The 21,664-nt window shown below is 41.9% G+C and overlaps 1 protein-coding gene across 1 annotated transcript in view; it reads right to left on the bottom strand.

The window, feature by feature from the left end:
- USP43 (ubiquitin specific peptidase 43) overlaps window positions 1-21,664 on the bottom strand; it is a gene marked incomplete at its 5' end in the record, with an annotated part of 151,409 nt that overhangs the window by 91,191 nt on the left and 38,554 nt on the right. The window contains one exon of the mRNA XM_042447544.1: window positions 11,607-11,699. Coding sequence (XP_042303478.1) covers window positions 11,607-11,699 — 93 coding nt within the window. The remainder of the gene's footprint in view (window positions 1-11,606; window positions 11,700-21,664) is intronic.

Raw genomic sequence — 21,664 nt, 5'->3', positions numbered from 1 at the left:
TCAGCCAGGAGGGACAGGAAGCAAGAGAGCACGTCGTCTTCCTAACACTTTGCTGTTGCTGTAGTTCTCAGGGGGATTGAAACGTCCCAATGTCATTTCTGTTGCCCTGGAAAAGTTTTTTTAAAGCAATTCTTGGTACCAGCTATATTTCATTCCCATCCTCAAGTGGGTTTCTTTTTAATTTCAACAAATGTTAGAACAAAAAAAGATTCTTCTTCTCTTTAAAAGGAAATTTAGAGTAATGCCACTTTAGTATGTCAGGACCACTCGATAACTAAGAAAAATGTTTAAACATTTGAAGAGGGGAGGAAACCTATCCTAGAGTCATAGAATCATAGAGTGCAGGATCCCCAGCTAAAACATTCCCAGCAGGTGGCTGTCCAGACTCCTTTTGAAGAAGTCCAAAAGAGGAGACCCCACCAGCTCTCCAGGCAACTGGTTCCACTGCCTAACCACTCTGATTGTCAAGTTCCTTCTCATGTTCAAAATTGTAAAAACGCAATGTTGCTGTATGCACAATCTTGCTTCTGCTGTCAGCAGAATATGTCTGTTGTGCTATGGTGAGTTATTCTCCCCGCATGCCTAGCATGACTCATGAATGCTACAATAAATTCATTGCTTGAAGGAGCATTAGGATTAAAATAATAATAATAATAATAATAATAATAATAATAATAATAATAATAATACCACCACCAAGTGCCAGGAGCCTTGACAAGGCCTAGAACACAACATGCAGTTAGAGATGACACAACTGTTCCCTCTTTCACCGTGATTCTAAACACACACACACACACGGTACAGAAAACAGAGATGGTGGTTAAAAACTGAAAACAAAAAACCTCCCAAATTTTCTACCTGCTACCTAAAAGGACAATTGTTTTCAAGTTCACAGGGGTTATTCACACTGTGAAAATAATCCAGGATTAATCCAGGTTAAATCTCCACTGTTCACATACATCCCAAATGCACCTGATTAAGTTTTTTTTTGGGGGGGGGGGGGCTGCCAAAACCCCCCACATAATCTGGGATAATAAACATCGGGTTTTTCTCTGTTTTTTTTTTAAAAGATCCGCATCATCAGTAGTGTGAATAACCAATGTGAACAAACCCCAACAGACCCAGAATAAAACACTGCATGCCTTGAACATGTTCCTAATGCATTTACATCATTGACTCCATCTTTATTCAAATGTTTGCACGTGTGAGCAACTGAACTTGCAGAGATGTGCATCGATGTGGATGTAGTATGAATAACAAACCTGCAATGCATGTGTGAGATGATTCGCATCGCTGTGCTAAAAACAACAACATCTGAATGAACCCACAGTTAAGACGTGCATTGTGTGCCTTGGTCCTTATCCAGACATGCCCACATACAAACCTGATGCTGCTTTAAGTGACACATTTCAGTATACTGTACAGTGAACAACAGCAACATTCTGCAATTCATAGTCATTGTAGTAGTCTGAACACAGGATGAGAAAGCCAACTGACCAACAGACCCTTATGTCAGCAAGTAAAAGAGTTGTGTGAATTGCTAACACCACACACCTCTGCCCTTATAACTAAAATGAAATTAATTACAGTCGGCCCTCCGGATTTGCGGGGATTAGGGGAACAGGACTGTCACGAATATGAAAAAAATTGCAAATAAAGTAAGCCCCTTTCCCCTCCCCTCTGATGCCTGGGGTGGCTGTCCAAAGCATGGAAGGGCCAGAGGGAGCTCACCCAGCTTTTCCCCACCCTCCCCTGCCTTTTACCGGCTCTCTAGGAGTCAGTTAAAGGGACTAGAGAGCAAGGGGATGAGGAGAAGCAGGCACATGCCTGTTTCTCCTCATCCCCCTTTCTTTGGTCCCTTCCCAGTGCTGGCTAAAGAGACTGAAGGGTGAGAGGAAGAAGAGGAGGCACACACCTGTTTTTCCTTATCCCCCCCTTCCTTTAATCCCTTCCCAGTGCTGGCTAAAGGGACTGAAAGGCGAGAGGAAGAAGAGAAGGAGGTGCACGCCTGTTTTTCCTTATTCTCCCTTTTTTCAGTCCCTTCCCAGCGCTTGCTGAAGGGACTGAAGGGGAGAGGAGGAGGAGGAGGTGCAAACTCTTCCTGGCTGCTCCCTTTTTCCTGGGCTTTTTTTTCTCCATGGAGAAAAACCCAAGGAGGGGAGGAGTGCATGCCAATGCGAATAAATTTGCGAATAATCAAAACTGTGATGCTAAGTCCGCGAATCCAGAAGGATAACTGTAAAGTTTTTAAAAATGCTTCCTGTCAAGGGAGGTCATATTTTGCATGGCCTGTGGTCCTTGAAACCAAGAGTGACAGGGGTGGAAGGAGTATTTGAAAATCTTGGGGAAATGGTTGAAAAATATGTTTTTGAGTGTTGAGAAAGCCTGACGAGAAGAAATCTGGACTGACAAGAATATTCAGAGCTTAGACCTTTTTCTGCACAAAAATTCACACTTGGTTGTTTTGTACAGAATACAACATTTTCTTTAGCAGAAACAGCTTTTTCTGTAAAGAAAATAATATTTTTCTGTTGAAACTGTGTTGTTTTCTGCACAAAACAACCAAGTGTACATTTTGTATAGAATAGGTACTGAATTATGAATAGGCTTCAAAACCTGCATGGTTTTCAAAAACCTTTTCCCAGCAGAAAGAAAAAAATGCTAAAATTACTCATTATCATTATTATTATATTGATTTGTATCAGGCTTTTCCAAAGTTGGAACTCAAAGTGAAAGTGGTTTACATTTTTTAATAGATTCAATTAAAAACATACAAAAGTGAACATTAAAACAAAATTAAACTGATACAGTGTTTCCTTCAAGAAGAAAATTAGTGTCAAATTACATCCCTCCCACTCTGACGTCCTAACTAAAAAAAGAAGTGGTTTTTGTCTGTTTTCATGAAATTATCTGTTTAATCCGTTTATATTTAAAATTTTAAAGAATGTTTTAAACTGTTGTATGTAGTCTTGAGAGCCCTGATAGGTTGAGAGCCAGTAAACATATACTTTAAATAAATCAATTGATAAAGATATGAGCAAACCTCATTTTACAAAGCTTCAGACAAAGAAATTCGTTTTTATAACCACTCAGCTTTGTCATCTCCTTCTTTATTCTCTGTCTATGAACTACATCCAAGGGTATTAAAAGAGCTGCCAAATGTAATCTCAGAGCCATTGGCAATAATCTTTGAGAACTCCTGGAGAACAGGAGAAGTCCCAGAAGACTGGAGGAGGGCAAACGTTGTCCCCATCTTCAAAGAGGGGAAAAAAGAGGATCCCAACAATTATTGTACAGTTAGTCTGAAATCAAGACCAGGAAAGATTCTAGAACAGACCATTAAACTGAGAGTCTGTGAACATTTAGAAGGAAATCACAAAATCACAAAAAGTCCACATGGGTTTCTGAGAAACAAGTCATGCCAGGCTAATCTGATCTGTTTTTTTTATAAAATTACCAGCTTGGTAGATAAAGGGAATGCTGAGGATATTGCATATCTTGATTTCAGTAATGCTTTGACAAGGTCCCCCATGACAATCTTGCAAACAAGCTAATAAAATGTGGTTTAGTCAAGGCAACTGTTAAACAGATTTGTACTTGGATGACCAGCTAAACCCAAAGGTCAGCAACGGTTCCTCCGCATCTTGGAGAGAAGTGACCAGTGGGATGCCACAGGGTTTTGTCCTGGGCCCAGTGCTATTCAACATCTTTATCACAGACTAGAACACGGCTCCAGAGACTAGAACATGGAACAATGGATGCAAGCTCTAGGAACAGAGATTCCACCTCAACATTAGGAGGAACTTCCTGACAGTAAGAGCTGTTAGACAGTGGAACACACTCCCTTGGAATGTGGTGGGGTCTCCTCCCTTGGAGGTCTTTAAACAGATGCTGAATGGCATCTGTTGGGATGCTTTGATTTTGAGTTCTTGCATGGCAGGAGGTTGGACAGATGGCCCTTGTGGTTCGCTTCCAACTCTTTGATTCTATGATTCCATTATCTAGTCTGGAAGGGTTTGGTTTTTTTAGCAGTACTGTATTGGTATTGAGAGGATAGTGAGGAAAGGTTGAAGAAACACAGACTCCTTGTGTGAGATGCAGCAGAATGTCTTACAATAACAGTCAGCCCTTAATATCCACAGATCCTTATCACGGATTTAACCATCCATGGCTTGAAAATATATTTTTAAATATATATATATATTTCACTACACCACTGTATTAATGGGACTGAGTATCCACACATGGCGGTATCCATGGGGGTCTGGGAACCTAACCCCATTGGATACCAAAGGCCCACTGTAAGACAGCTGACTGAGAAAAAGGAGGATTCCAGTCTAGCCAGTGCTACTGGAGTCATGAGGGCTTGCCACAAAGGCTAAGTAAACAGCAACTACCTCCACAACCATTACTGAGCAGGCATAACTGTGAAACGAGAAAAGGGGAGAGCAAAGATCTGTGCTCATCAGCTTCTTCCAGCATGTGTAAAAAAAGTATGGTCACTTTTTTTGGTTGACTCAGCTAACCGTTTGACAGCAATGGGTCACTTTTGGTTGTGGTGGTGTAAAGAATCTATTATGGTACCTAGGCTTTCTATATTGTTTCTATCTCTGGCACCAGTTCTTCTGTTAAAGAAGTGGTGTCCCAGGAACACATCACGTCTATTAACATGTCTGTATTATGGACCAGTGTAGTCTAGTGATAAGAGCTGTCGATACAAATCAACAAACCTCCCTGAGCCATGAGAATGATTGGATGTCCTTCGGTGGCACTCTGTCTTTCACCAGATTAATGCTCCACCAACTGTTTGTAGAATAAAGTGAGGAGAGGAAGCCAGCCACTTACCATGGACGTCATGAAAAAATGCTGGATAGAAATTTTATCAAATAAATTAAAAGAACAAAAAAAAATTAAAAGAATGAATAAATCTTTATAGAAGAAGCTGATCTTGGTCAAAGTAATTTCTTAGTGTTCGGAGGTACTGTATGCAATGTTTACGTCAGTTTCATAAAGAGAGCTGATATGCCCCTGGAAATGAAACTGATAAAATGCATACCTAGTTATTCAGAGATGCAAATCAAAGAAGTTCTGTAGATCCTTATCCAAAAAAGATAGTTGGAAAAAAATGATTAAAGAAAATTAAAAAGAAGTGTGGAGATTAACGTTATCTTTTTTCTTCTTAAAGGAGCTCAGTGGCTAAGTCCATTATAGAGAAGGCTCATTGTTCAGCCTCATGGTTGTAAAGTAAACCCAGTCATGAATAAAGCCAAGATCTGGAGGGAGCTACAAGAATGTAGGGACTAAAACACAGAGCCAGATAGGGAGAAAAGGATGGATTGTATGTACGCGCTTGTGAAATTTACAGCGCTTCATAAATAAAGGATAATAATAATAAAAGAATAATATAATAATAATAATATAAGGGGGAAAACGATATTGTAGTCTCCCCATGGTGCCTGAAATGAAAATTAAATGATGCTCTTAAGAGAAGTCACTTGCTAATGCAACTGATTCCAGAAGAACAGCTTGTATGACTATTTGCAAGGAAAAAGGAATCTTGTGGCAATTTAAAGGCTAATCAGTTTATTCTGGCATGAATTTTTTGTAAGAAATAGTTGCAAAATCAGATGTTTGAAGAACTAGTAGCATATAGATACACACCCATGGAGTTATCTGGGCCAAATACACTAAATGTAAAAGTAACTTAGCATTCAAGTGTGATCGAAACAGAAGAGACAAGTGCCATTAGCTCAGGAGGAGTTAATTTATCCAGTGGCTCTAAGTAAACAATACCCCCCTCGTGTATTCCTAGTGACCTTACTCCATTTCCCCCAGGAATATGCAGGACACAGCCAAAATCTCGGAACCTTTTGGAAATGGGAAATAGGTAAAATGATGGCATTAGACAGCTACCTGTGGAAGACAAGAAAGGGCCAAGAATACTGTTTGCCCTGCCATTCAAGTTCTGTTTCTCAGACTAAGGCCCAGTTTTGATAGGAAGGGTAGAATTCTTTGCACACTTATCTGAAGTAAACCCTGCTGAACAAAGTACGATTTACGGAAATAAACAATACAACATAGAGTCAAGCCTGCACAATCCTATCCGTGCACAATCCTATCCTGTACATGGGGGAGTAAGTCCACTTTTCTTATTCTAGGTTGCTTACGTCAGACCCGATATTCTAGAAAGCCATCCACCATAATACAGACAGTGTTCTCATTTCCCAGCTCTCTGATTCCCTTGGGTACATACAATGTATAGACCATAGGCAAGGGGACGGGGCGGATGCGGCCAGCAGGAATGGGCACGGCTCCCAAAGTAACCGGTTCCACGCCACAGCTTTTCTGATTGCTCATCACAGGGGCCTGAGCCTCTCACGACCCTTGCTAACAAGGCACATCTGATCAAAGATGCTCAAGAAAGAAGATGTTTTTCATGTTTTTGCCCAAAGCTAAATTTTATGTCTGTGTAAAAAAAGTGACCATGGAAAATGTTGTCAACATGTTCCAGGATATATTATTTAATTTTTAAAAATTTAGTATGTATTTATTGTTTGTTTTCGTTTGAGGGACAAGCAACCCTGCCAGCTCAAAAAAGATTGCCTACCCCTCGGTTAGACAGTCGATTTGAGGAAGGGGAGTCTGAGGCACTGGGTTAAGACCCTTGACTTCCTCTGTGGATAAAACCAGCTCCCAAAGTAACAATTTCCAGATTTCCACGCCACAGGCTTTTTCTCTTGATAGCATGCTCATTCACTCTAGGGTCTGACAGCAAGACAGCTCAGACCCTTGACACGTTTCCACACATCTGATCAGAAGAAGTCTGAATGAAAGGAAGGTATGGTTCCTCTGGAGCCTTCAGTGCCCCAAAGCAAATTTATTTCTGTGGAAAGAGAAGAAATATGAGACCTGAATTCCCAGGGATGGACTGCATGAGTCAACAGCTCGCAGGATACAGCAGATATCCGTACTGACAAAGAATAACGCTTCATACAGTTGTAATTGCCATGGATACGTTAGAAGCCTGGATGTGTTTGTTTTTTTGGAAACACTAAAACATCTCTCGAAAATAGACTCGCACTCCCCAGGACTCCATGGCAATAAGTGATGTCAACTGCTAAATTATGCGTGGGATACACCCATGAAAGCAATTTTCTGAATAGAAATCCTGGCTGGCTAACAACAAGCCAGTTTCTGGCCCAACCTACTGAAGAGTCCAGTTACTGACATCGCCCCCTGATACTGAGACTGGCATTTGGAAATTTCTTGAAGCAGTCAGTTTAATGTTCAAACAACCTACTCACAAGGACAAGAGTTCCGGGATATTTTAATGGTGGCTATAATCTAATTAAAGAAATTAAAGTCAGGTAATCAATTGATTAAATCATTTAAGTTTTCATATGGTTAAAATACTGATAATGAAAACTGACAGGTTTAGTGATAACATAGCCCTAAAATAGTAAATGAAGAACAGACAGATGACAGACCTAGAACAAGGTGGGGAGAGAAGAAACAAATTTGTTTCAAATGTCTAATAAGGGTACTCTTATTTCATTATAGCTGAGATAGCTGAGAGGTTTGTGTTCAGCAACAGGAGGTACACATGCTGAAACCTTAGAAGTAAAAAAGTTTCGTCGGGTAGCCCTGGGAGAAAGTACCTCATAGGATTAGACATTCCTATACTACTATAATCCCTCACAGATGAAAAGGTTGGAAGGCACAATTGTAGCTCTCCACCCTTGAAAGATAGCTCCCTACATTGTTGAAAACATCAGGGCCAACACCTCCAAAGCACCACAGAGCTTGGATGGCAGACAGTAAGGGTGAGATATGGACTCCACTATTCCAGTTTGTGAGGCCCCAGCTGGTCGGACTGCATTTGAGATAATGTTAGGTGAATTGCACCACTGTTGCAATCCACCTTGTCTCCAAAGTAGGACAGAATATTACAGGTGCCCATTCCTATTCACCACATCACAGCAACACTACTGCTAACTTCAATCAAAATTTTCATACAGACATTGCTAAGAATCATAACGAACCCAGTTGAGTTGCCAAGAGATCTTGTAGCATCTTTAAAACTATCTGCAAAAGAAGTTGTAACTAAGAATGTGTAGACGCGGTCAGCTCCTCAGAGGCAGGGCCAAGTCTATGAAAGCTCTGTTACTTCTTCCTATGCAGTTCATCTCAAAGATGCCAAGACTCCTTGGAAAGTGATATTCCAAACTAACATGACTATGGCGCGTTACAGACCGCCGAAAAGGTGGGCCTGCACCCCGCCCTTTCCCCCCGCTGGATCGGGACCCAGGGCCAGAGCGCCAGCCGCTGAGGCCCCAATCCGCCGCTTTCCAGGCCGTGGGAAGCGGCAAAAGGCCACTTCCCGAGGCCTGGAAAGGGTGTCCTTGGGGCTTCAAGCCCCAAGGACACCCCACGGCGGCAGGGAGGAAGAGAAGGGGCCGCTTGGCCCCTTTCCCCTTGCGTCACGGGGGCAGCCATCTAAAGAAGCAGGGGTCGGCAACCTCCGCCCGCGGGCCGGATGCAGCCCGCGAGGCCTGCCGACCGCCCGGCTGCTGTTGCAGCGCTGCCCCACTGCGCCACCCACCCGTCACGGCTTTTTCACCGCCTTCCCCGAGGTTCGCGGAGACTTCGCCGCCATTTTTGGGGCGAAAAATGACAGCGCCCATAGCGGCCTCTGGGGCTATGGGCGCCGCCATTTGCCCCCAAAATGGCGGCGCCAGAGCGGCGAAAAGCTGATGCGGCCGCCGCAGCAGCGGCGGCAGGCCTCTAGAGGCCCCGCTGCCATCGCTGCAGCCCTCCAGGAGGGCTCCGACAGCAGCAGGGGGCCTCTGGGAGGCCCTTTGCTGTCGCTGGGGCCCTCCAGGAGGGCTCCAGCGAAGGCAGGGTGCCTCTAGGTGGCCCTTTGCCGTCGCTGGGGCCCTCCAGGAGGGCTCCGACAGTGGAAGGGGGCCTCTGGGAGGCCCTTTGCCGTCGCTGGGGCCCTCCAGGAGGGCTCCGACAGCGGCAGGGGGCCTCTGGGCGTGAATCTGTGGGATGCCATGCACAGGCTTACCATTAAACATGTTTCCTAGAAGAATTGCAGAACTGGGGAACTCAGAAAGGTACAAAAATGGCAAGCAAAGGCCCACAACCTCGACGTCACCCACTCTCACCTGACTGATATAGCCATTTGTCATGGTTAAGTAACAGGTTAAGTAACAAAGGAGAAGACAGTCTGATTAGACATACTATTTATTCTCTGCTTCATCCACACTGCTTACCCGTGCATATGGACACACACAAAATCCTGTCTACCTTTGTTTCAGCTAAAATCTAATAAACGGGAGCTCAGATATACTTGCCAAAGGTATCAGCATCCCCCCAAACTATAAGAGATGGCACCAGGCATTAGTCACAGCAGCAAGCAGAATTAGAAATATCTTTGCTATAAGGTAGGAACTCTCTGTGACTGCAAGCCTTTAGCTGCAGGGGAAGTTACTGCTTACTTATCTGCAGTTTCCATGGGACAGAGGCTGTATATGCATTGGCTGTCATAAGCAGCCCCTCAGGGTTGATCACTATCAGGGTAAAGAAAACTGTTAGGAATACTGCTTGACACTAATTATACTGCTGAGAATTGATCTAGAAGGTGTCTTCTCCCCTCCCATAACACCTATCTCCACTTTCTGGCTTGTTTGTTATTGTTTCCTCCCCATGCTAACTTGTCCAGAGACAACATTCTGTGTTGGGGGGGAGGGGTGCATACACAAAGATAGCTTCAAGGAGAAACAAACAGAGGTATTTCTATGAGTGACTGCTGCAACTGTCCGTTAACTCCCAAAGACGTGCCAGTAGTAACCTGTTTGTTCTGATTTTAGGGAAGAGAACCTGCCTGTGGCAACAATAAAGCATTTGACACTGGTAGTGGATGTAATGCTGTCACTACTGGTATTAAATGCAACAGTAGGAAGGTTAACTGGGGCTGGTTAAGAACTGGGCCGAGGGAGAGATCTCTCCCATTCTCTGCTTTGACAGAACTAGCCTAGTTGCCCATGCCATGTGCCCTTTTTGGGTGCAATGATCATGCCTGAAGTTCCTGTAGCAGATTCTGAAGCAACATTATGATAGTTGGGATGAGAGCATGCAAACCTCCAATGGCTGCTGAGATCAGCTGGCCTATCTTTGCCCCACTCTCTTCCCACTAGTCAAGTATGGGCGATCCCACTATCAGGGAAGAGCCTGCCTTTTTTCTTGGTTACTATGAAAATAGTATACAGCATAACAAATTTATGGGCCTTACTTCTCACACACACCCCTGACACATTCCAGGCTAGTATGAAGGAATAACTAGCTTGTGGTTGTTGTGTGCCTTCAAGTTGTGTCCAACTTATGGGGAACCTATCACAGGGTTTTCTTGGTAACATTTGTTCAGAAGGGGATTGCCTTTGCTTTTCTTTGAGGCTGAGAGAGTTTGACTTCCCCAAGGTTAACCAATGGGTCTCCTTGTCTGAGTGGAGAGTCAAATCCTGGTCTCCAGAATCATGCTTCAGTGCTCCAACTACTACATCACACTGGCTCTTGAATAACCAGTATAATGTATTAAACTCTGCTTACATATCAGAAACTATGGAAGAAATTTAAGGGAAGTGAAAAGTGTTTCTATTCTAGGGAAACTTGGATGGCACAAAAAATAAAGCATCCTTCCTAGACTCTTTTAAAATGAACCCACTGAAGACCTGGAGCAAAACTTCCATGAAAGATAGAAGGCGAGAGTGCTGTATAGCTTGTGCTGGCTGAAAAAGAGGCTGAGAGGAATTGGATGACATCCTTATTACTAGCTCAGACGTTCAGTCCTCAGCAAGATTTTCTCACTTTGCTCACACACCCTGTTTGTCTTTGCCAGGATCTCCTTTACACCATAAAGCTGGCCTTGGAGATTGCTGGCAAAACCAGCACCACCTTTCCAGGCCAATCCAGCATGCCCCCATCCTTTATCTGCAAGTGCCATGGTGGATGGGGCAGCGCAGGAGGGGGCTTTTATTTATGTGTAAAAAGGGATGCCACTTCCCCCCCCCCCATCTCTGACTCTGGGTTGACTAGGAAATTTACCTAAGAAAATACATAAGGATTGGCCATAAAGAAAAAATGGCAACTTAAAAGAAAACAGAACCCTTAGGTAGGTTCCTTGTGGAAATCTCTCGTGGCAAATTCCAATACAGTCTACCCTGACCCTTATCTCCCTGACTAATGTTTGGAACAAAACTGTGTTATCTGCTGGATTTCACACTTTCTGAATGTTCAGATAAAATCTGTGGATTAAAACAGACATCAAAATGTGTTTTTAAAATGCATACTTAAAAACAAAAGGAAGTTGAAAGTGCATATGGAAGAAATTCTTTGAGAAATGTGATGCATTTAAATAAAACATGTATAAAACATATATTTAAATGTATATTTAGATATGAATTTTCATGTGAATTTAAAAAGTCAAAAATTAATGCAGGAATGTGACCAAATAGGTCTATGGGTAAACCCAGCCTGGTAATAGCCGATTTCCTCCCTCCCTAATTAAGACCTTATGGTGTAAACATGCTACATGGCTCACTTACCTGGTCTGCCGTAAGGGGATGGGCAAGGAGATGCACAGAAAGGGATCAAATGTGTTGCTTTGCTTTAGGCAGTGAGGGCAGGTCAGTGAGGACCTAGAAAAGAACCAGGTGAACTACAGTCAAATTATATATCAAAGTATATCACTACCTACACAAAAAAAAGTAGGACTGGCTTCACCTTTGTGCATCTAGGAAGATTAAGCTCATGTTTGCCCCTGGGCTCCAAAGCAGAATGTATGGAATATAGAACAACAAGATCCTGAGAAAGTATCCCTTGTCAAACTTGCAAATTGGTGTTTCCTCAGAATTAAACAGAACAGAGGTGAACCAGACTTGCCTCTCAGTAAGAATACTTAAGACTGGCCTTTCAATTTCACATGTAGAGTTCCATCACTGTGCTCAGAATGAACCTTCTACAATCCGGGGAAGGAGAACTGAGGCATACTAAAAAGATTCATACTCCATCTACTATTATGATTATTCTGAAGCCACTTTAATGTGTTTTTTCTAAATGCTCAATGTTAAAAATAGACAATTAAAAACTCTTGTATCCATAGAAAATTAATTGCAATACACAAGCGCACACAACAATTTTTGTCTGCCCACCCAACAATTAAGTAACAGCAGCTTTTACCAAAAGTATACTCATTTTCAGTGTTACTTTGCAAGAAAAATGGCAGGTTTTTCAGTTATTAGGTCAAAATATAATATACTGTACTTTAAGGATTTTATTGTGGAATTAAAACTTTCCAGTATTTTTTCTGTTTCTCACAATTAATTGCTGTGTTAATATCAAAATGTGAACTCATATCCTTCTCATGCTGCACATCATTTCTTGCTTTTCAGATACTGTCCTGGTGGTGGAGAATCGGGATTAACTATGTAACAGAGACACCATGCTTAGCTGGAGAGCTAAAAATGCCCAGACTCCTTTGTATGATAAAGACAGTACTGTATAATGCTCCTTCCTTGTATTGGGCTCAACAATCCTTATATTGTACAACCCCAGTATCGCCGGGGATGCATTCCTGGACTTTCTGCATATATGCAAAATTGTGGATAATAATGAATGCTATTTAAAAAAAAATCTGGAATGAACAATGTCTAGGGCTTCCAGCTCAAGCATACCACAGAATCATGCTGGGGAACCTAGAGATGTCTAGAGAGAACAATTTTTTTCAGACAGCAGGTAAGTGCATCCACATATAGCAGTCATACAGATACAGGGGTCATACTGTATATCAGTAAAGAATGGAATCCATGCTACTTGAATTAGTGAAGAACAGCCCTAAGTTCTCATATACAATCCTGCACAAGATCAGCCTACACAGCCTTAAATCCAATTAAACTGAATTAAACTCAAAGGCAGAGATACCTGATTATCAGGTTGTGAATCTCATCCCAAGGTTTCAAAATTGTAATTCTTTCCACATCATTATCATTCCAGTGGAGACTGTGAGGAACATTCCAACCTGCTTTTTTGTGGGTTTTTCGGGCTATGTGGCTGTGTTCTAGGCTATGGAAAATATTCCAACCTACACTCCTCATTCATTCTCACCTACCATTTCTCCTCTTTCCCTGCCCATGAGAACTGTAAATTCCTCCTCTGTCCTGAATCAGAACCCTGCAAAAGGGATCTAAAACTACAACTGCTACTAAATCAAAACCTGTGAATGAGTTAGTGAGTTGGATCATGTCATCCTATCCCAAAGGAGACTGGAATGATAATGATGTGGAAAGAATTACACCAATTCTGATCAATGGGATTTAAGCATCCTTGTGCAGGATATCATCATGGATGTGATCATCTATTAGATCTGCACCAAAAGAACAGATCTTCCAAAGTTTGGTCCTTCAGGAAGGCTGATATCAAGGAGTAAGAACAAGATAAATTGTTCCAAGTGAACACCAAGCTTCAACTATGTGTCAATCACACATCCACTGATGTACGTACAAATATTTTCATTCTTTCTTTCCCTCTTTTCTTTTCTATCCTACCTTTCTCCTACTACATGATTCAAGTTTACAACCATTTAAAAGCAAACTACAAGCTGTTTTTGTATGCCTTGAAGTCATTTTCAACAAATGGAAATTCTAAGGTGAAACTATCACAGGATTTGGCAAGATTTGTTCACAGGGGGTTGTCTTTGTCTTCCTCTTAGGAAGAATATGATGTTTTTTAAAAATCTATTAATACAACAGTTTGAACACAATTAAACCAGATGTCTAATTTAAAAAAAAAAGTTAAAAATACAATTTAAAAGCAGTTTTAAAAACACATTTACAACATAATAGAAACACAACACTCCCTATTAAGAGCTCCATCTGCCACAACATATTAAAAACAAATTGCTACTCTAAATAAAAAGGTCTTTATCTGCCAACAGAAGGAGAACATGGAGGGGGCTAGCTGGACCCCCCAAGAGAGGGAGTTCCACAACATGGGAACAGACACAGAAAAGGCTGTTGCAGTCTATTGATATTTGGAGGGTCTCATGATTTCTGCTTCTTCTATAAAGGTTTTCCTAACAAATCAAAGTAGCCCTCTATCTGAAAAGAACATCCAGTCCATAGGAAATAAGCTTATGTCCACCTCAGCAGAGAGAACTGATCAACAGAAGTGAGAGCAGCTTTTAATGAGATTGGCACACAGAAGTACTAACTGCTAATGGGTTTGTATCTAACAAGATTACCTGGAAGAGCAAAATCTTCACTTTAACATTAAAAAGAAAGTTTTTTAAAAGACAAAGACAACAAGGGAGAAAAGCAAGATAAAAGGACCAGTCTATTCCAGATAAGAAAACAATGGCTGCACCCTTAATTATACAGTGCTAACCCTAACTCTAACTGCATATTTCAGAAGCAAAAATGAATTTGGATACCTCCTTTTTAGAAACTGTGCAGCCACACACACCAACATGCAGGTGGTGCTTTTATAAGTCACCACCTTTATTACACCATGAGACCAAAAAGTACCCTTGCAGCTGCTTTTCTTTAGCACATGTTTCTTAAGCTTGTTACCAGAAATAACCTGAAAGAACTCCTTAGGACATCTATTTTTGAACATGAGCATGCCAGGTTTATAAAATAAAAAGTAGACTCTAGAATATTATTGAAATGTCCCAATGATACCCTCAACTCTCCCACCACCTGATATGGGAGGAGACGTAGAGCTTCTATGTTACAGAAGGTATATGCTGTTGCCAACACCTATGTTTTATCCTTGAGATAGTGTTTGGGTTTTGTTTTGTTTTTTACACCACCACCCTTTGAAGAAGCCCTTACTTATAACCAAGGATTGTTAAGTAGGTTATCTTAAGAAATTAGCTGTGTCACTACAGTACAGGCAATTTTTCAGGGTGCTCCAGAAGTAAAAGCTTCCTCTGAGGATCCCTTTTGATCTGGTTGACTGTTTGTAGTGTTCATGCAAGTTGTCTGTTGACTTATGGCAACCCCATGAATTTCATAGGGTTTTCTTAGGCAAGGAATACTTGTGGTTTTGCCAGTTCTTTCCTCTGAAATGTTGCCTACAGGACCTGGTATTCACTGACAGTGTCCCATCCAAGTACTAACCAGAGCTGACCTGCTAGCTTCCAAGATCAGAGACAATCTGCTGCCTTTAGGTACACCAGCTTTTTTAGCCAGAGAGGCTCTCTGAAATAATGGGTGACCTCCTAGGTGTCTCATCCTGTCTGATGGAACAGCTGGTCCTGAAATGTGTAAGCACACCCACATTAAAAAGGTATAGAATCCAAATTAGATCAGTATTCCATAGGAATTTATGACATGAAGGGAAATGGGTAGTTTAAATGGTGATTAACCCGTTAAAATCATGCAATTAAGATGAAAACATGATTAACATTTTCACAAACAAGAGCCATTTTCCCAGGAATAACCAGGGAATAACCAGTGAACCCATGAATCATTTGTTGCTGTTTATTGCCTGGTTATTCATGGGATAATGACACTTTAATCACTTTTCATCGCAATGTTATGTGAAAACCATTAGCACAACTACAGGATTATAACAGGATATTCCTGGGATAATCGCACTTTGAATGCAATGTCGTGTGAAAACGTTAATCACGAATGCACAATTTTGATGGGTTAATCACCGTTTATACTTCCAATTGTCCCTATGTGATAAACTCCACAGTAAACAGAGGGTAATCTGGACAAGGAAGTTATTGATTTTATTAGAATGACTAATATGGGAGAGAAAAAGTCTTAGATCACTTCAGTCTGTGAACAATATGGCTTACCCATAGTCTAGAAATTTAAACAGGCCTGTCTTGAGTCCTTCTAGGGTTCCCAGATCTGAGGGCCTGGCTCTTCTTCCCCAGGCCTCAGGACATGGGGAATAATCTCAGTGTGAGGGCACTGCCCTGAAAATATAAAGTTGTGCAGTTGGCCACCGTCGCTGCAGGCATGTTTGCAGTGAATCATGGAGACTCTTCCCAAGGAATCCATTGCTCTTTCTCAAAGTATCTCAAACCATTGCCAGCAACAGAGTTCACAATATGATCAGCATGAGGAAATACTTATGTGCCTCAGTATTTCCTGTATCAAGAGTCACTAAATATTGCACTACAGGATTGCTGTTTTGTGGCTTTGCATATTTTATGGTTAGTTTCCCCAGTTCTGTTCCCATTTTCTCCACCCTACCCTAAATGGCTGGAGATAAACAGTAGTACAGTTTCCTGTCTTGGTCTGAGATACTCTCAATCAGGCTTCCTTCTGAATGACATAATCTGAGAAACTGTCTTGGATGCTTCATGTTTCATATTTAATGGCATCACCAGGCCACATTTCCTATGACATCACCAGAGATGATAACTCAATTGCCATCAGCTTTAGGACAGGACAAAATAAATGTATTTCTTCACATAAGGGGAGAGTGGACAAATGACTCATTGTACCAGTGACTAAACACCAACAGAAGTATAATCTTTAATATAATCATTCTTGAATATTTACAACCTTCTAGTCACAGAGAATGGTGGACAATTTGGGCAGGGCCAGTGTCCAGCTTTTTAGTCCCAGAGGTAGCAAAGGCCCACAGAGTGACAAAAAAAATCTTTTAAAAGTTTTTTTAAAATAGAACTTTCACTTCTAATTTCAATGTATGTGGTTGTGTGTGTGTGTGTGTGTGTGTGTGTGTGTGTGGTATTTTAGAGACAGAGTGGTGTAGTGATTAGTGTTGGACTGGAACTTGGGAGAGCAAGATCCCAATCCTTACTGGGCCATGAGATTCATTAGATGATCTTAGGCCACTCTCTGTCAGATTGGCTTACCTTACAGGTCTATGAGGAGGATAAAATGGGGAAAAAGAGAGAGATCTATAGTTAGCTTTCTATATCCACAGATTCTGCATCCACAAATTTAACTGTCCATATCTTGAAAATATTTTTAAATAATCCAAAAAGCAAACCCCGATTTTATAATTTTACATAAGGGGCACCATTTTACTATACCATTGTATATAATGGGACTTGAGTATCCATAGTCCTGGAACCAAACTACAGAAGATTCCAAGGCCCACTATATTCCACTTTGAGTTCATTGAATGAAAGATGGGATATTAATGTAATGAAAAATAAACAACATAGGATATTTGCTACCATGAAATTTGTTGGTGATGGCCACAAGCTTAGATTGCTTTAAAAGATTTAGACAAATTCATGGAGAAGGATCAAGCTATCAATCACATCCATGTTTAGAGATGGAATGCCAGCTGAATATTGGATGCTGGGGTTCAATCTTCAAGAGAGAGATGTCTCGCTCAGGCCCTGTTTCCAGGGTTTCCAGAAGCACCTGACTAGCCACTGAAGAAAAGAGGATACTAGACTGAAAAGTATAATTTATGTCAAGTCTGGAAGAACTCTTTATTATATTCACAGATCACAGCACTGGGTTGTAAGAAAGCTACCAATGGCAATATCGTGGCTCCCTAGCAGGCTAAGACCACATGAAGGAGAAATTCCTTCTATTTTTGAAGAAAAATCTATTTAAACTCCATAGGGATATTATAAATATTAACTAGAAACAGAGCCCTTGTTTTTTCTCAAGTACTAAATTAAAATCAAAACAGATTCCTAGCCTTCATTTTTCTTTGTTATGTATTACAGCCAGCAAGCACCAAGCAAAGAAGTGTTGTGAGTTAATAGATCGTTTGCATATAGACAGGCTCTGACGCACAGATCTGAAGTTGGCAGATTGAAAATGAAAGCAGCCTTTTTAATAGGAATTAATGGGAAAGGGATTAATTGGGGAGAGATTTGGCATGCCAAGCATGTTTCTTCCAACCAGCATGATGGGAAAGGGGGCCTTTAAGGGGCATATGAGGTTGGCTGACATATAGAAGGCTTGTTTGGCAAATAAAGACCAAAACGCCCTTCTTCTCAAACTCTCAAAGGCCATGCAAACTGCAATTCCCACATACAGACACCATCTGAGAACAGATTTACAGCAGGCCCTAGTTTTGTACTATATGACAAAGGCGTGGGACAGACCACCCGAAAAGGGCAGCCTACCAGCGGCCTAATTCCCTCCAGAGGGAAGCCGCAGCCACCAAACCACGTGGCTTCCCTCCGGAGGAAAAAGAACCTGGAAAAAATGGGTTCTTTTAGTGCCACAGGGCAGACATAATGAGTGCTACGTAAGCGACGCGTGGTGACATGCAGACACCGCACATCTCTTACGTCACAATGGTGGCACCCATATGGACGGGACACTGCCATTATAGCACCGCCATGCCATGCTAGGGTTAGGGACCATGCAGTGGCCGCACAGTCCCTAACCCTAAAATCGGCGCATTTGGGCGGTCTGTTTCGGCCCTTAGCTACAGAGAGAGAGGGAGAGGAAGAGAAGAGCCTCCACTAAGGTTGCTAGAGTGAAAATGCATCTTTAATGTTTGTGTGGAAGAAGAAAACTTCTTTATTTAATTTATTTTAAGTATTTCTGTATCACCTCCCAACCCACAAGGGCTGTTAAAGCAATGTAAAGATAAAACAATTTTAAAAATATTAAAATACAGTGGATCCTTCGTATCAGTGGGCAGATCTGACCACTGGCAGATCACCATGCCCCTTATTATTCAATGGTGTTGCATGCACACAGATGTGCTGACACATCCAGCACGCACTGCAGCCATTGAATAATATGAGGTCCTCTACAGGGTCCCCCAGAATCAAATCCCGCCAGATAGCAAGGATCCACTGTAGTCTTTTAAAACTCCTAAAAGCAATCTAAAACAATCCTAGAATCCAGTCAGCAACTTCCAATTTAAATTCAAACATGGGGAACAGCACTGTTCTGGCTACTAGCTTTAAAAAGTTGGGGCCAGTCTAACTTCCTTGCACAGGGAGATCCAGAGTCAAGGGCCTGTTACAGTGAAAGCCCTGTTATGTGTTCACACCAACCTAACTTCATGAGGTGTTGGGACACACAACAGGGCATCCTCAAAATTTCTGGCAGTCTTATATGGGAGGAAGCGGTCTTTCAGATATCCTGGCCCCAATTTCAGTAGGTGTTGCTAATTCTGCAACCACGTAACAAGCAGCACCTACAGAAAGACCTTCTACACAACCAATGAAGGGGATAGGAGACTGTTCCTGTTTTTCTTCAGCAACCCTAGCTTCCAGCAGACTGGAAGAGGGCAAATGTTGTCCCCATCTTCAAAAAGGGGCAAAAAGAGGACCCCAACAATTATCATCCAGTTAGTCTGACATCAATACCAGGAAAGATTCTAGAGCAGATCTTTAAACAGAGAGTCCGTGAACATCTAGAAGGCAATTCCATAATCACAAAAAGTCAACACAGGTTTCAGAAAAACAAGTCATGCTAGACAAATCTTATTTCTTTTTTTGACAAAATTACCAGCTTGGTAGATGAAAGGAATGCTGTGGATATAGTATATCTTGATTTCAGTAAGGCCTTTGACAAGGTTCCCCATGACATTCTTACAAAGAAGCTTGTAAAATGAGGGCTAGACAATGTAACTGTGACATGGGTTTGTATTGGTTGTCCAACCAAACCCGAAGGGTGTTCAACAATGGTTCCGTTTCATCCTGGAAAGAAGTGACCAATGGGGTCCCACAGGCTTCTGTTCTAGGCCCAGAGCTATTCAACATCTTTATCAATGACTTGAATGACACAATTGGGAGCATACTTATCAAATTTGCAGATGGCACCAAATTAGGAGGAGTAACTAATACCCCAGAGGACAGAATCAAAATTCAAAATGACCTCAATAGAGTAGAAAGCTGGGCCAAAGCTAACAAAATGAATTACAACAGGGAGAAATGTAAGGTACTGCACTTAGGGCAGAATAATGAAATCCACAGATATGGGATGGGGGACACTTGACTGAACGAGACTACGTGGGAAAGGGATCTAGTAGATCACAAGGTGAATATGAATCAACAGTGCGATGTGGCAGCTAAAAAGGCCAATGCAATTTTAGGCTGCATCAAAAAAAAGTATAGTGTCTAGATCAAGGGAAGTAATAGTGTCACTCTATTCTGCTTTGGTCAAATGCCAGCTGGAATAGTGTGTCCAGTTCTGGGCACCACAATTCAAAAAGGACATTGAGAAACTAGAGCATGTGGTTGGTCCCCATCTTCAAAAGGTTCAAAAAGAGGACCCCACGATGTAGGGGGTCATCCAGTCTAGTCCTGGAGGGGGAGGAGGGGGAACATCACTACGAACCAGAAAGATAGTCTAGAGCAGATCATTAAACAGAAGAGTACACGTGACGGCAAATCTGAGAGGCGCAACTTAAGCCATAATCAAACAAAAAGTAGCAACACGAGGTTTCGCACGAAAAAGCAAAGTGGCATGGCTAGACAAAATCTTGAGTCAGTGACGGTTATCTTGTGAGGCAAATGTGTGTGCCGAGGGCGGGTGTAGGAGTAGATGTGGACCAGCTAATGGTGCATGGATGATATAAATGCTTATTTTTATGTATAAGTCATTGATGTTCGAGTTAGCTACTGATTGACAAGGTTCCCCATGACATTCTACAAGAGAAGCTTGTAAAATGAGGGCTAGACAATAGTAACTTGGACATGGGTTTTGGTTTGGTTGTCCACCAAACCGCGAAGGGGTTCAACAATGGTTCCGTTTCATCCTGGAAAGAAGTGACCAATGGGGTCCCACAGGCTTCTGTTACTAGGCCCAGGCTATTCAACATCTTTATCAATGACTTGAATGACACAATTGGAGCATCTTATCAAATTGTGCGGATGGCACCAAATTAGGAGGAGTAACTAATACCCGAGATAGGACAGAATCAAAATTCAAAAAATGACCTCAATATAGAAGTCTGGTGCGCAAAGCTATCACCAAATGAATACAACAGGAGAGAAATGTAAGGTACTGCACTTAGGGCAGAAAAATGAAATCCACAGATAGGATGGGACAGCTGTGACGTGAACGACACTACGTGGGAAAGGGGACTAGTAAGACTCCGGTCTGAGACTTCAACAGGCTGAGTGGCATGTGGCACGTAAAAGGCCAAGCAATTTTAGGCTGCATCAAAAAAAGTTAGTGTCTAGATCAAGGGAAGTAATATGTCACTCTATTCTTTTGGTCAATGCCAGCTGGAATAGGTGTCTCCAGTTCTGGGCACCAATTCAAAAAGGACATTGAGAAACTAGAGCATGTCCAAAGGAGTCGACTCAAATGGTGGAGATCTGGAAACCGTGTCCTTGAGGAACAAACTTAGGGAGCTGGGATGTTTAGCCTGGAGAAAAGAGTTAAGAGGTGACATGATAGCACTGTTTAAATATTTGAAGGGATGTCATATTGAGGAGGGAGCCAGCTTGTTTTCTGCTGCAGCGCAGAGATACGGACCCGGAGCAATGGATGCAAGCTACATGAAAAGAGATTCACCTCAACATTAGGAAACTCCTGACATTTAAGGGCTGTTTGACTATGGAAAACTCTTCCTTGGATGATAGTGAGTCTTGTCCTTAGAGATCTTTAAGCAGAGGCAAGATGGCCATCTGTCAGGATGGTTTTGATTTAGATTTCCTGCAGGGCAGAGGGGTTGACTG

The sequence above is a fragment of the Sceloporus undulatus genome, chromosome 2, assembly GCF_019175285.1.
Source record: "Sceloporus undulatus isolate JIND9_A2432 ecotype Alabama chromosome 2, SceUnd_v1.1, whole genome shotgun sequence".
NCBI lineage: Eukaryota > Metazoa > Chordata > Lepidosauria > Squamata > Phrynosomatidae > Sceloporus > Sceloporus undulatus.
Note: the sequence above shows the minus strand (reverse complement) of the source record. Positions and strands in the feature narration are given on the sequence as shown.